Source organism: Hemibagrus wyckioides, linkage group LG19, assembly GCF_019097595.1.
Source record: "Hemibagrus wyckioides isolate EC202008001 linkage group LG19, SWU_Hwy_1.0, whole genome shotgun sequence".
Lineage (NCBI taxonomy): Eukaryota > Metazoa > Chordata > Actinopteri > Siluriformes > Bagridae > Hemibagrus > Hemibagrus wyckioides.
This window is the reverse complement of record NC_080728.1, coordinates 14796647-14812500: the sequence shown is the minus strand read 5'-3', so window position 1 is coordinate 14812500 and position 15854 is coordinate 14796647. Positions and strand designations below refer to the sequence as shown.

The 15854-nt window shown below is 40.8% G+C and overlaps 1 protein-coding gene across 3 annotated transcripts in view; it reads left to right on the top strand.

Moving 5' to 3' along the window:
• net1 (neuroepithelial cell transforming 1) overlaps positions 1-14917 on the top strand; it is a 25931-nt gene extending 11014 nt beyond the window's left edge. For 2 of the 3 annotated variants that reach the window (XM_058416700.1, XM_058416701.1), the window contains exons 3-11: positions 3157-3216; positions 11859-12134; positions 12622-12684; positions 12820-12916; positions 13006-13082; positions 13178-13435; positions 13546-13716; positions 13872-14058; positions 14176-14917. In XM_058416700.1, coding sequence (XP_058272683.1) covers positions 3157-3216; positions 11859-12134; positions 12622-12684; positions 12820-12916; positions 13006-13082; positions 13178-13435; positions 13546-13716; positions 13872-14058; positions 14176-14543 — 1557 coding nt within the window. In that variant the 3' untranslated portion in view covers positions 14544-14917. Of the gene's footprint in view, positions 1-3156; positions 3217-9195; positions 9516-11858; positions 12135-12621; positions 12685-12819; positions 12917-13005; positions 13083-13177; positions 13436-13545; positions 13717-13871; positions 14059-14175 lie in introns of those variants that run through there. The other variant, XM_058416702.1, reaches the window with a different exon arrangement.
• The last annotated feature ends 937 nt before the right edge of the window (positions 14918-15854 follow it).

The window sequence follows — 15854 nt, the reverse complement described above, 5'->3', positions numbered from 1 at the left end:
TTTGACACGTACCACCTACCTAGCATTGTTGCGGACCATGCACACCCTTTCATGTGGCCTCTTTCAGCAGGATAATGTGCCGTGCCACAAAGCAAAAAGGGTTCAGGAATGGTTTCATGAGCACAACAACGAGTTTGAGGTTTGACTTGGGCTCCAAATTCCCCAGATCTCAATCCAATCCAGCATCTTTCATATTTTGACTCTGGTTTATGTTTTCCTATTTTACCTACAATATTTGACTAGCTTTTTCTTCACTTAAGTTCAGTTGACTGGAAAATTGAAATGAAAACAACAAACAGCGAGATCCTCTACATTTGGGAAGGGAGGAGATTTCAGAGTACCTTCTGTCAGCAGATGTTCCTGTGAAAATACCTATCAGGCACGTTGTATATTCAGGCCACGGGGCACTCTGCACTGTTTTCCTTTCCATTTTAGTATGGCAGCCCACAGCACTGATCCCACACTAATTTTTTTTCCATCGTCTGCTCAGTGTGTAACTGCTTTCTATTATGGCGAGGATTCTGATTAAGGTCAGGTTGAAGTTAGAGTTAGGGAGACCATTTAAGGTTAGAGATGTGTTAAACATGGTTAAGTCACCATGTAATAGTAAGTTAAAAGCTTAATAGTTGAAACCAGTAAAGATTGTTTTTAGCATTTACTTAGTGTTAAGTAATTTGTTTACTCTCACCCAGATACCATCAGATCCCCTCCCCATTAATGGCACTCAACCCAGGTTTCTGTTTATTTGGACTGCAAATCACCTGCTTCTAACTTAGCTAACCCTTTCTAAGCACAAACTAAGCCTTTTCATCAAAGGCCTTGATTGATTCTCTCTATTGTCTCTGAAGGGGGATTTTTCCAAATGAGCTTGTCATTTATCCCATCTAATTACAGTCACATTACAGAGCTGTTAACACTGAATGCCTAATAAAAGGTAGGCTTACCACTCTTGACTTCTTGAGACAGCACTGGCATTTGTGGATAATTGTGTGAAAGAAACCTCTCCTTTAATATTTATTGCACTTTCCACTATATTCATGTTGCTTGTAGTTTGTTTCTTCTAGTGACTGACGTTGTTGTGGGCTGCACTTAGAGAAATGGTAGTAAATTCTTCTAAAGCTAACTAGTTAAAATCTTTCTGAGATCACCAATGGTCTATGCTATTTCTTTCCAAACTTTTGTTCCCTTTGTATTGTCTCTATTTACATTTAATGAAAGGGAAAGATTTTTATTTCATTCAACACTACAAACTGTGGGTCAGCATGGGGGTTGTGAATGGGCAGAAACACTGGATCAATTCGAGCAATCATTTGCATTTGTTGCTTTACAGTCATCATGGACTTTGTATAGAAAATTCACGCACATCTTCCTGGCATGTACGTTAAAATAAACGGTTGTGTAAGGCTTCGTTGTAGTTTAGAGTGAACATAACTGAACGTAAGTTTTATTCCTCCATGTTAGATGTTCTCAGATGATTTTATTTTGATACCAAGGACCTCTTTAACTGCAAAGTAATAATAATAGACCCAGGATTATGAACATCATCCAACGATTTCAATACTGTATACTATAGTGTTGTGGCTATTTATTTGAACCTTAGTGCTTTTAAATCCTGAAATTGCCACTGACAGAAACATTAGGTCCACATCTACATTATTTAAAGGCTGAATTGTTTGAGTTCTTGAGGTTAATCGATCATGTGATTTCAAACACCAAATACTCTAAAGACTATAGGAACTCATGAAAAAAATCCCCTGGCTATGCTTCATGACTACCATGTAAACCAAGTGTCCTGTTTTACTCAAATTAGTTGATCATCGTCTGGCTTTGTCAAGTATTTGGAGCTCACCTCTTAGCTCAGACCCACCCATGGCTCGATGTTAATGCAGTAATCACTAATGGGTTATAAAGACTCAAGATTTGGGCCTTGGACTAATGTAGATAGTCTGTACTGGAAATCCTTGCGCATATAATACAATGATTGAGAGTTTAGTGAGAGTCTCATTATGTTTTATAAGGTAGGTTATTTTAGCACTATAACCATGATAAAATCGTGTATGTTTGCAAAAGTATATCAAGGCAAGTTTTTATAAACTAAATTAAAGATTTCTTCTTAAACATAAACATCCCACGATTATTCCCTGCCATTGGTTTTGGTTTGGTTTTGTCTTCTTTTGTTTTTAATAACATAGGAAAATGTGACGCACAGACCTGTTTGGTCAGGAACTTTCCCAAATGTTCTCCTCTCATGCAATCCTTTGTTTTCTTTTTAGTAATATTTGACAGGGATTGATGATTTCTTTGTACACGCACAGCAACAGTAACCATCATGACAATTGTACAGGTAGCAGCTTTCCTGCATCATACGCACATCAAGAAAACAACACCGTGAGCAATTCTACATCATGGCACAATAGTCCCAGTCCCGTTTTACTCTCTCTAGGAAATATCCTGTTTGTTGCTGGGCGTATTTTCTTTTCCCATGTTGAGAACCACTGTCCTAATCCACTTGATTGTGTTTCTACATTTTGTCAAGCAGTTGAAGCTCAGACCCACACTTGGCTTGGTGTTAATGCCGAGCTCACAAATGGGTTATACAGGCTTGGACAAATGTAGAGATATAAGCCTCTCCATTTGTGTGCTCTCGGAGGGTAGACTGAGGTGTGTCCTTTTCTGTAAGTTTATTAAGTAGTTAGTGGGTCACCACTTAAACCATCATGCCTGCTGGTCTTTGTGTTCACAGATTTGTGAAATGACTTCCTGTAGTGAAATGGGAGCATGCACACACAATGCAGGTCACTCTTTTCACCTGCTGAGCCTCACCACACACACCTATGCATTTACACATGCAGATGCTAAAGGCTCCTGGGGGTAATGATAGTCTTCCTGAGTTTGATGGGCCTCCTTGTGGGACATTGTAAACCACAGTAATGTGTGCTTTATGCAGCCACCCAGCCTTCAGGCCACCACGTCTGAAGCAGCAGGCAGCGAATGAATGCAAGAGAAAGAGTCCAGCCTTGCTTCTTTTCAGTTTAGTGAGAGTGTGTATTGGGGAAATGCTTTTTTTTGCTTGCTATTGGGAATATTTAGGCTTTTTATATATAACGTCTTCACTTATTGAATTGAAACACCATTTTTTTTTCCCCCTCTCCACAGAAACGTAAACGCAGAGAGAAAGATGACGATGCGGTCAGCCTGTGCAGCTTTGATTTTAAGGTGGGTTTGTCTGTGTGTGTGTGTGTGTGTGTGTGTTTGGCTTAAGACAACTGCCAATAGCATTGTGAATTCCCCGTATCACAGTGATCGCATTTGCCTGGTTTTTTTTTCCCCAATTCATCTTAGCTTTTCTTGTCCCTAATTACCTAACAGATATGGCCATGCTAGCTTTCTACACATGGAATGTTTTTGCTTGCCAAATATGAATGGGAGCTAAAATTAACAATACAAAATATGTTGTTTATATCAAAATGAACTTGCTTGCTTTACAAAGAATTCAGTAGTATCTCCACTGCTATCAACACATCATTTTCTACAGTTTTTCTTGTTAGGTTTATTTACAGTCTTGACTTCAGCTTTGCAAGCATTACTTATTTTTTTCACACAATGAATTTATTCAAGACTTGATGCTAGTGCCTTGCTGCTTAATGGTTTAAAAAATATATCTGAGGTGATTTTAGCTGCTTTTTTGTAAAGTAAAAAAGCTGCAACAAGTGTGTGTGGAGTTTTTATGACCATGGTGTTTTTGGTGATAGTTAGGGGAAACTAGGACAACAGTATCCTGAACAAGCCATGATGCATCATCCAAACCCAAATCAAGTCTACATGAACAACACGTATATATCTGAAGAAAGACAAAACAATCTAGTTATTCAAAAACAGCTTCGGACCCTTTGTTACTGCAAAGAACTCACCTGGTTTATCAGACAAACGAATACCTTTGCACTTTCATGTAATTAATGGTGTCATTGGACACGGAAATGCAGATTAGTGTGTACTGGAAAACCCCTTATATATAATAAAGTAATAGAGAGCTTATACTGTAGTTTTACGCTGTAGGTTATTTGACCACTATAGCCATTTTAGAAAATGTTCATGTTAAAAACACGTCTGTTCGCAGAAATAATCAAGGCGAGTTTTTATAAACACGATTAAAACTCTGATGATCTCTCTGAAATGTAAATGTCTCACGATTTTGTTTGTTTGTTTCGAAAGCTGAAAAATGGTGAAACGGGTAAATGTGACATGCAGACCCGTTTAGTCGGCAGCTCTCTGTTGTTATCCCCTTTCTCATATTATTCTTTTCGGTAATATTTGACAAGGATTATTGATTTCTTTCTACACCCGTAGCAACAGTAACTGTCATGACACTTGTAAAGCTTTCTTAAAATCATACAACACAACAAGCAGTTCTTCATCATGGCACAGTAGCCATTACTTTCTCAGTCCTGTTTAACTTTCTGTGGTTGTTTTTCTTTTGTTATTTTAAATTCTTTAAAATATTGGTTATATTTTTTTTAAACTTCTATTATTAACAGACTCCCTGTCCTTGTGTCTCCCATATGGTATGTATACTACCATAGTGGCGGTATGTATGCTACAACAGTGAAGAAGTATGCTACAATGGTGAAGCAGTCAGTGTTTTCTGATTTGAAACATTACAACCACCGATGTATTTCTGTGCACACATTATGACTGAAACCTCTGTTTCTGTGCAAGCTACACACATCTGTGTCATGTTAAAAGCATGTCTCACACCACACCAAGTTCTAGACCTTTCCCATCCCCACCTCTTTCTCAAACACATCAGCACACTCACTCGTATGCGTAACAGCCTCCCATGTGTGGTGTTGTGGGAGTGGGAGGAGGGGACCTCCATCACAGGTGTTCACTACCCCCCTAGTATCAATTACCTAAGGAGTTGTTGGCACTGTGAGCCAGTGGAAGTGAGTAAACCGACATACACTTGTGTATCAAATGACTGACATCAGAAATGATCATCTTTGGGATGCGGGTTATATTTTAAAACCCACGCACATGCTGACGTCAGAAGTAGAAATAATCTCCCTCAGTGCACTCACACTCTTTATCAGATTTCCACTTGAACATTGAAAGCGAAAACAAATCTTTGATGTTCCTGTAAAACAGACATCCACTCGGAAATGGAGGAAATGTTGTGTTACACAAGTATTTATTGTGTAAGGAATTACAGTTAATAATTAAAATTCCACCATATCTGAATAGGAGCAAGCGTGAACATGCAGTGGCAGTGAGGAGTAAATTTTAGGTTGTATATCTGTGTGTGTGTGAATTGGGAAGGTGGTATTGGTTAACCTCCCTGTTTTGTGGCAACCCGTTCTGTTAGCGGGTGTGTACTCTTGGTCAAACTTAAACTAATTGATAGTCTCGTGTTTCCTAGTGGAGCAGTAAAGTGAAAAAGAAAGTTCAGTGAAAATTCCCTACCATGCACATGCCCAAGGTTCAGAGATTTAGATGATGTGTTAAATTAATATAACTGACCAAAAGTATCTATCTATCTGTCTGTCTGTCTGTCTGTCTGTCTGTCTGTCTATCTATCTATCTGTCTATCTATCTATCTATCTATCTGTCTGTGTCTATCTATCTATCTATCTATCTATCTATCTATCTATCTATCTATCTATCTATCTATCTATCTATCCACAGAATTGCAGTGAACCATCACAAAGTCTAAGCAGATCAGTTGAAGCTTACATTACGTAGTCGTCCGGTGTGTAAATTTGCAAAAAAGTTTCTTCGAATGATTTGGATTTGCGTGGATACCAAATTCTTGTGTAAATACTCGAACAAATGAATTAGGCATGCATCCATTCATATCCACCTTGATCGTTTAGGCCCAATGATCCTTTAACAATCCTCTGACATTTGTAAACACTCATTAATTCACATACTAAAAATTTTTTGGCTTTGGGATTTGGAAACTTGCTCTGTAGTTACACTGAGGTGCATCACACCCACATGAAGCACTTTACACTTAAGCATGCATGCCATATAAAAACTTTTGCTTGCCTTGAGATGAACTTTGTATCTCCTGGACACCCAGGCTACTGAATTATTAATTCTAATTCTAATTATTTTTTAGATATATATGTGTGTGTGTGTGTGTGTATGTGTGTGTGTGTGTGTAATATATATATATATATATATATCCATCCTGTTCTTCTTTAGCTTTCGATATAGTTTGTCGGAATATAGATGATTAAGATACCTTGCTCATCCATTTCCAGAAAAGGGGTTGTGTGTCCTTTCACTTTCACATCCCATAACTGGAGAACGTAGACAGGACAAGTTTTCGGAAATGTGTAAGAATCTGAACTGATTGTTGATTCATACTTGTGTAGTGAATAAATTTTTCCGTTATTGAAATACGGACAATGTCCTGTCAAAAGAGGAGAGATAAATTTTGGGATGACGCTTTCCACATACGTCCTGTACAGACTTGCCCAGTGACTGTATAGCACATGGTCTCATCCTGTCTGTTTAATCAGGAGCTATACACAGTCATCTGTGTGAAAGCAGGTGTCCTGCAAGACCATGCGTAGGATCCCGACTCCTCCATGACTAGTGCTGTAACATCACCCTGGTGATGGGATGTTTGTTTTTAGCGTAGGTCTTATAGTATGGAGTCTGGACTGATGTAATAAGGAGGAGAATATGTGAATCATTAAAGCAGATGTCTCAGGTGTGCCGTCGTAATGCAGTGTTGTCAGAGAAATAGCTATACCTGCTCCTTCTAACACCCCATTAATTTCAGTTGGACAAATGTCCACTCAACGAAATGTTTTAGTTTTTGTTAGAAGTTGAACTGACCACTAGTATTTCTGCCACCAGAAGAGGGCAGCAGTCAGCTCAGATGGAGTAGGACCCTCAGCTCTACACTCCACATGACTTTTCTTTGTCAGTTTAGACACTAGGAGGTTTTTTACAATACAGAAAACAATTTACATTAAATCCATAATATATCTAACTGTTCTGTGGCATATAACCAATTTATAATAATAACGTTCCATAGACATTTTCATTCCGCCAGCTTTGTCATGCATGAAGCTAAAAGAGCAGAGAAAGTTCACAAAAAAGAGGATTCACACGAGTGCCATATGTGCAACGGTTATGGTTAAACATTTTAGATTAGAACACAGTATAGATCACTTCAGTTCTTTCTTTTTATGGTCTTTCCAGTATGGTCTGTAATGGGGAAATCACTTTCTGTAGTTATTAATAAAATATTGTAACCTATTTTTTTATTTGGCAACAAAACATAATTCCATGAATGTTTATAGAGAGAGATTGGTTTCCTCTTTTAATAATTAAGGTGTATTTAAGTGGTTATGTCACAATTATATTAGTTTAGTTTCATTTAGTGCATTTTTTTTTTTGAAAGCCTGAAGGAAAGGATAGCTCTGTCTGGTCGAGGCCGAGCGAGGCTGTGGTGACTTAGTCATGCATGTGGCTTGTAGGAGTTCTGCAGAGTCGACATGTTTGTGTTTCACACCTTTTTTCACAGCTGTCTGGGTGTTGCCCTGCAGGAGGCAGGGAACAGGTCACACTGTGGGTTCGGCCCTGTCTCCTGTCCAAAATGTCTGTCACATCACAGTGGTGTTATTGTTTCTGTTCTACTCCAACCTCCGCACACGCACACATCTATCCCAGGTTGGAGAATCCATTAGTCATCTACTATGAAAAATGATAATATAAACAAGAACAAATTGATGCCTTCTTAGCCAAGAACCTGCTCTCTATTTAAATCCCCAACCCCTCAAGCAGCTTTCCATGCAAACACAAGATTTCACACTTCACTGTTGACACTGTGGGGTGAGTGGACACTAAATTACCATTTCTCCATTTGCTCAGGACACATTCACAAACCTTATTTACACCGGTTTACAGCAAGCCCTCACACAAACAATGCACAGGTCCATTTGCGCAGCTGATGCTCTTAAGTCTTTGCTGGATGGGAAAGAAAGAAGCTGTAAATATATATTCTAAAGACTTGGGCTCTCTGTGCAGCACACCTCAGGGGTCAATCATGTCCTCTATACAGATGTAGATGAACTGATTCTTCAGTTTTGTGTATAGAATCTAAATCACTTCTGCCTTTTTTTTGGTGTGGCCTGGTTTGGTTTCTCACTTCTGTACTGTGAAACTTATTGTTACTTGTAAACCTGACCCCCATTCCTTTAAATGAATACACAGAGAGAGAGAGATACCAATGAGCTGCATTTGGTATAGCCCTTCCTCTATACACATTGATTGGTATTTCTATTGATCATCTGTCCCTCCCCCGGTACCTGATAACGACTCCCTGCTTCTTTACAGACACACAGCTCTAGAACAACCGCTGCTCCAATCCACTTTTAGCCACATGTGCCTCACTCTCACTGCATTACAGTATACTTCATCTTTTTCATGTCTCATTAGTCAGCAAATGGAAGGTGAATATTCATTTCAGGGTTTTTTTTGCACATAGCAAAACCTATAGACAAATTTGCAAAATCATTTGCTTGCCTTTTTTAAGGGTTTTGCACCTTAAGGGTGTGATGTTAATCGAAAGCAATCAACAGCATGAGAATGATTTGTTCTTATCTAAATGGGAGATTTCAAAATTTGTTCTTCTCAACTATATGCTACACCATACCAATACTGTAACACCTTAAATGAGTTTAGACCCTCATTTAAAGTTTAAACATAGACGGGTTATTTAAACGTCTAATCATGTACATGCTTCCATTCTTGATGTTTTTCTTTCCTGCCACATATATAACAAATAACTCATTTAATAATTAATAACAATTTTAACTGAACGTAATTAGGTGGGGAGAGAATACATGTGGACAAAAGCCCATAGTGGAATATTTCCAGTGTAATTTTCATGGCAAGTGTGAACAAGTACATACTTTTAAAATGCCTAGAAGGTTTCAAGTTTAAGTGATGCAACGAATATTGCTGGGAAATATTTGAGGACATTTGTGAAGCCTGAGTTTTGAATGAGAAAATACTGGCACAGTAGACTCAGAAGGGGCCTGACTGTTTCAGGTTACTTTGCTTATTCCCACCCCTTCTTGTTTTAAATGGGCGGGGTTTATTCTCTGGCCCCTCCCTCCCTCCAGCTCAGAGTATTTGAGTTTTTCCTCTGTCCCACATCCACCAGAACAAAGTTAGAGATTGTGAGAGCACACTGAGTGTGCGTTTATAAGTTAGGCAGCACCCCAGTGGCGGACAATGAAGTTTTAGGAAGACAAAGGATTTTTTTTTTTTTAACTTCTCTACATTTGTTTTTTTTTTTTGTTTTTTTTTTATCTTAACTTAATATTTTTAACTCGTTTGTGGATTACGTTTGTGGATAATTCTTGGGAATAGCAGACCCTTACCAGTGGATTTTATTAAAAGAAATGGTGGCTTACGATGAACCTGGTGTGGTGCCTATCAAACGGACTCTACAGAAAATAGACTATCAGAACCAAGTGTGCAAAGAACTTGAGGTGAGCTTTGAGTGGTTAAAAATTGCATCATACAATTTCATTGCTCAAGCAATTTTTTTCTGCATTATACGACACGTAATTTGTGATTATAATGTTATCAGTAGAATGAGAACTTTGCCCTAGCAAGTGCTACAGGTGTGTTTCTCTAAGGTGTGCGTGTACTCCCAAGGAGTACAAAGGTCAGCCTTGGTCACAGGATTAGATGGTTGTTTTGAGTGGTGCTGCTCCAAATGTCACCCATGATGCGCCGGATGTGCCTGAACAGGCAGTTATAATGAACTACTGCAGACCTGAAGAGCAGGTAAAGCAGACCCTGGTGAGGCCTCCAGGGATGCATGACTGCACACACACTGGGAATAAAAGCATTCCAGCAGTTTACAGTGTTCTGTAGTCCATGGCCTAGGTGTGCCTGTCCCCAGGCAAACACCATGGGGAAGCCGGCTTAGATAAGAGCAACTTCTTTGGGCTCTTCTTCCCCTTTATGGTTTGGTTTGAAAGTGAAAAACAAGAAGTGATCAACTTGGTTGTCAGGAAAGCTGAATGGGAAGTTGAAAAGAATTGTGAATGAGGCATTTCGGAACTTGTGAAATTGTTCATTTCTACATTCCACAGTTCTTCTTGGTGGTTTTTCACAAGTCACCCCCACTTCTTGTTCAATCAGCAGTTTAAGAGTTTGCTCTGTATTTAAAGCCAGCAGTTCAACAGCAGGGGAGCCAGAGGATTCCCCAGCTGAAGACCCCCACCATAATCACCACCACAGTACTGTAATCTTGTTTGAGGGCTTTGTGATTCCAGTGCCTACTAAAACTCCCTCTCATAGGAGTTCTGTCCTAGTCAGCACAGCCAAAAATAGCATCCCCTATCAGTCTGGCTGCCTGTTTGTTGCTATATCCACAAGATAGTAAACGGCTGTGTGTTGTGTATTGCGAAGACGTCTACAGCGAGGTGATTTGCACATGAATCCTTGCCATGGTTTGTGTAAAATTGCTAACTTCAGCAGGAGGATTGGGATTCAGTCCGCAGGATTAGCAGATTTGTTGATGAACCCTTTGTTGTCCCTCCAGCTTTTTGCTGCGAGACAACCAGTATATGCTTGTATGTGGTCTCCCACATTTATTGGCCACTGTAAAGGCGGGTGACTTAGTTTCAGGCTGATACAGTAGCCCTCTGGTGGTCCTGGTGGGCAAAGTATAACTTAAACTCAGACAGCATTCTGGATAATATAAAGTAGAAGATCTGCTTTGCAGCTGTTTGAGGCAGTTTGAGCCTGAATGGTAGATCTGTTCATCAGCCTTGCTGTGCCAAACTGAACACAGTCTCATTCTCTCCCTCTCTGGGGAGAAAGCCAGGCATCCATATTTAATAGCACCTTTCAAACACACAGTCATTTGTCTGTATCATGCTTTAAAGATATAAGCACAGCACTTTTTTCAGCCCCTGAAGCCCTTGAGTGTTTCAGGACTGTGATTATAGTATAAAGTAATCCTGCTGGGTCTAGCAGTGTGAAATCACCTTGTCAGGTTTGTTTTTGATTTACCTTTTTTTTTTCTTTGTTCTGGTTTGTACGCTTTGGCTCGAGTCCCAGTTGTTATGGCTTTGGGGATGAAACGCTGTTTGTACAGGGGTTCAGGTGTGCTTCTCCCTCTCACGCAAGAGGCCTGCAGGGCCTGTCTCAACACGAGGCTGACAGCCTCACCGGAAGGGTTATAAGAGAGTAGAGAAAGAAAGATGGAAGGTCAGTGTGTGGGTGGAGCAGAGAAGCTAAGAGCACAATGTTGATTAAACCTGGGTCTTTTCCCCTGCTCATGCTAACTGGTTGCCCTGACATAGAAATACATTAAGTTATACAACAGTTCATAATCCCCTCTGAAAGGGAGTTGAGCAAGCCAACTAAATGAATTAAATAGACAAACAAGGCAGTTAGAGCATGTGTGAGATCACTTTGTTGAATGTGTGTCTTTAAGTCAGAATGGGACAGCTGAGACAGGGGTCTTGTACATTCCATGCATGCCTATAGACCCCCTGAACTCCATGGCTGTATGTAGGCAGAAAGAGGCCTTTGTGTTGCTTTCATTCTGAAGGGACTCCCTCATGATGTGTCCAACAGCTGTTGCCTCTAGAGGCTCCAATTTCTGCAACCCAGGAAACGCCAGCCAGTCTGACCCAAAATCCCCCACCCCTCCACCTCCAATAATCTCTGCCTTTTCTCTCCCTCTTTCCTCCTAGTTAGTGGATTTTGGGGGCAAATATCATGTGTGACTAGTAATGCATTTTTTAACTGACTTCTGGCTGCATCAATAGAAAGTCATTTGTTAATGTATCCTCCCCCCTTATCTTGTGCAGGAACCCAGTAATAAGCGCGTGCGGCCACTGGGCCGAGTCACCTCGCTGGCGAACCTCATCTCTCCCGTGAAGAATGGGGCCGTCCGGCGCTTTGGTCAGACCCTGCAGGCTTCACTGCGGGGCGACATGCGCTCCCCGGGCGTGCCCCAGCACAAGGCAGGCAGCAAGGCTGCTGCACCCACACCACCCAAACGCCGTAACAGCACCCTCTGGTCCGAAACCCTGGACGTACACCAAAAAGGAACTTTCTCCATGAAGGAGATAAAGAGACAAGAGGTGAGTATAGCAAGAGCTGGAGAAAACAGATGGCAGCATACATCCCAGACTAGTAAATCCACCCTGTCTCCCAGTGAGACACTACTGAATCAGACTGTGCTGACTTATTAAACCCTAAGGGCCTTTGGCTTGGATGCTTTCCTGATCCTTCCCACTTACTTTCTTCATGTTTCACTTTTTTTTTTTCATTTGGTGTGTACTCTGGCTGAGAGGACTGGAAATGGAGTGTCTCGACTAGATTTTTACATCTGTGCATCACACCACTAAGCTAATAGTCTTGGTGGTGTGGAGCACAGACTTGGGCTTCTCCAAGAGTTTCAGTCTTTCCAGTCAGCCATCAAAGCAATCTGCCATAGTACATTCTGATCTGAAAAATAAAATTTAGTTTAGCCAGCACTAGTCTGATATATATTTTATATTTTTTCTTTTGGCAATAAATGTACCATATGTCTAAAGTAACGGCTTGTTTTGATTTGTAATTATTCAGGCCATATTTGAGCTGTCTCGAGGAGAGCAGGACCTGATTGAGGACCTCCAGCTCGCCCGCAAGGTTGGTACTCATTGCGGATTAGCACTTGTGAGAATGCATAGGCATAACATGTTGAGTTTAGCTGTACTTTTACACATTCTGATTTATGTTGGACAGTTATAAACTGACTTGGGGCCTTTCTTTTTCCATTTCTAGGCATACCATGACCCAATGTTGAAACTGTCAATCATGTCTGAAGAGGAGCTGACTGCCATCTTCGGAGATTTGGATGCTTACATCCCACTTCATCATGGTATACACAACAATCCGTTTCTCTCAGCTGGCTTTGGCTTTGTGTTTGACATTCAGGTCATCTAACACCTTCTCTTATTTTTCTGTCAGATCTGTTGGGACAGCTGGCCACAGCAACTTGCCCTGACGGGACTGTTGAAGAGATCGGCCAGATTGTAGTCAACTGGGTAAGACTTGTGACTTCTCTCTTCTTTCTTTCACTGTGTTCATTAAAGCATCTTAGTGTGACTTTGAATTAATGACCCGTTATTACCTCTTATAGCTGCCCAGATTGAACGCGTACCGGGCATACTGCAGCAACCAGTTGGCAGCCAAAGCCCTGCTGGATCAGAAAAAGCAGGACCCAAAAGTGCAGGACTTCCTACAGCGCTGTATTGAGTCACCCTTCAGCAGGAAGCTGGACCTGTGGAGCTTCCTCGACATCCCCCGATCACGGCTGGTCAAATACCCGCTCCTGCTGAAAGAAATCCTCAGACACACACCACCCGAACACCCAGACACCGCCAACCTTGAAAAAGCTGTGAGTATACTCGGACAGATTTACTTGAAAACACACGCTCTATCTGTAGCAAATTCTTTGAAACCAGGGACTGAACTGTGAAATGATGGTTTGTGTTTGCATATTTGCAGGTCAGCATTATTCAGGATGTACTGGCTGACATTAACGTGAAGAAAGGCGAGTCGGAGTGCCAGTACTACATTGATAAACTGGAGTACCTGGACGACAAGCAGAAAGATCCACGCATAGAGCAGTGCAAGAGCCTGCTGTGCCATGGCGAGCTCCGCAACAAGAGTGGCACGGTGAGTCTAGCACGTTCACACACTGCAATAAAAAGATTATTGCTCAATAATCAAATCTAATCTGCTATATGATGCTTTGACCCATGAGTCATTCTGTTCACTAATCCGGGTCAGAAGGACAGTTATTAACCACACCTTTGTGCATATTTCTACAGAAACTGCATGTGTTCCTGTTTACTGAAGTGCTTGTCCTGACACGGCCTGTGATGCGGAACGAACGGCAGTGTTTCCAGGTTTACCGTCAGCCCATTCCAGTGCAGGACCTGGTGCTGGAGGACCTGCAGGACGGAGACGTACGCATGGGAGGGTCCTTCAGAGGGGCTTTCAGCAATTCGGACAAAGGTGAGTTTTGTACACGTTCTATTTCCGATCTGTTTTATATTCATATTTAAATTTGTATAGTTATGTGTCTGATTGATCAAATTGTTTATTTTACCACTACCTTCTGTCCTCTTGCAGCCAAGAACATCTTCCGTGTGCGTTTCCAGGACCCAGCGCAGGGTCAGTCACATACACTTCAGGTCAATGACATCTTCCACAAGCAGCAGTGGCTCAACTGCCTGCGCACTGCCATGTCTGTCATCCAGAGCGATGTCCCCACGGTATGCTCCGAACGTCGCTCCTCCACAGCCTCCACAGTCGTCCACATGGAGGAGACGGACGAGAACCAACCTCAAAGCCAAGAGCCTCCCAGTCCCACACCTTCCACCACCTCTACGTCATCCTCCTCGTCCTCGTCCTCCACATCATCTAGTTCACCGAGGAAATCTAAAAAGGACAAACGCATCATCTGTTCTCTGGGCAAAAGGAAGGAAACCATGGTGTAGAAAGCTCTCAGGCTCTACACGGACTATAAGCTCATACCAGAGCAGACTTTGTGTATTTATATGTTTATAATAAAAAAATGTTCACAATAAGAAAGGTCTACTGGAAGAGTTGAATTTTTAGCACATTCCTCTGGTCAGTATCTGTTGTTTTATCAGCTTGACACCTTGCTGTATGCATTGTACATGTTTTGGAAAAGCAGAATTAATTTAAATCCATTTTCTTCTTGAAAACCAAAAGAAATCACGGTCAAATTGTGATTTACACTGTCACGGTCAGGATATGTGGTATTTTATTTTACTCATGTAAAATTTAAAACTGAGCCATGTTGGCTTTTTTTTTTTTTTTTCCTAAAAAAAAAAAAGAAAGAAAGAAAGAAAGAAAGCTAACTCCCGACAGGAAACGAATACATTTTCAATGTAGCATCTTGCATGGAGCTTTACTTGTATGATGGCATGTAAATGCTTGTATAAATAGAGGAGTTCACTGAAATCACTGGCAAGGAACATGTATGTTGTAGGATGGTTTAAGATATGTTGTGTATAAGAATTCTGAATTGCATTGAGTAAGAAGAGTTTGACTTTCATTCTAGACACTGCGCTTAATCAGTTTTTAGTTGTTTCATCGTAGTGTCCTGAACAAAGTACGGAAGTTGGATGCATTGGTGAAAAGCCAGTGTGTTATTTATCAGGAAAGATGAAAAGCCTAGTGGAAAGAAAGGCAAAAGTGAATGTTGTATAGGAAAAAAAGGTCACAGGAGCGTAAGAGTTTGTATAAAGGCAAAGCTGTGTTGATGTTTGAAGTCTGAAGTGAGCTTGTGTAAATTTGTGCTGTACAAAGAGAACACAATTAAAGGGACAATAAAGATCTGTGTAAGATATGCATCTGAAAATGGGTCTTGTCTTTGTTGTAGAGCAAACTGAGCTTATGGCCACCTATACCCACAACTCTCAAGACCTTAGAATCCATACTTGTTCCTTAGAATCAAGTATGAGGGCATGAGGTCTAGCTAGCAAAGCCCCAGGGTCTGTGATTTAATTTGTGTTACAGTGGTGGAAATCACAAGTTATTCAATTTATCATTGAGTTCTTGGCCATGTGACTGGTCAGTTTAATTCAAGTCCAATAACTCAAACACACCAACCTATAAATAATATCAACTGAAGTCTATTTTTAAAAGAAGGCACTGATTTGTCACGTGTATATTATAGTACAGTGAAATGCTTTTCATCACACATCCCAGCTTATTAGGAAGTTCAGGTCAGAGAAAAGGTCAGTCATGATACAACATCTGGAGCAGAGAGGGTTAATAAG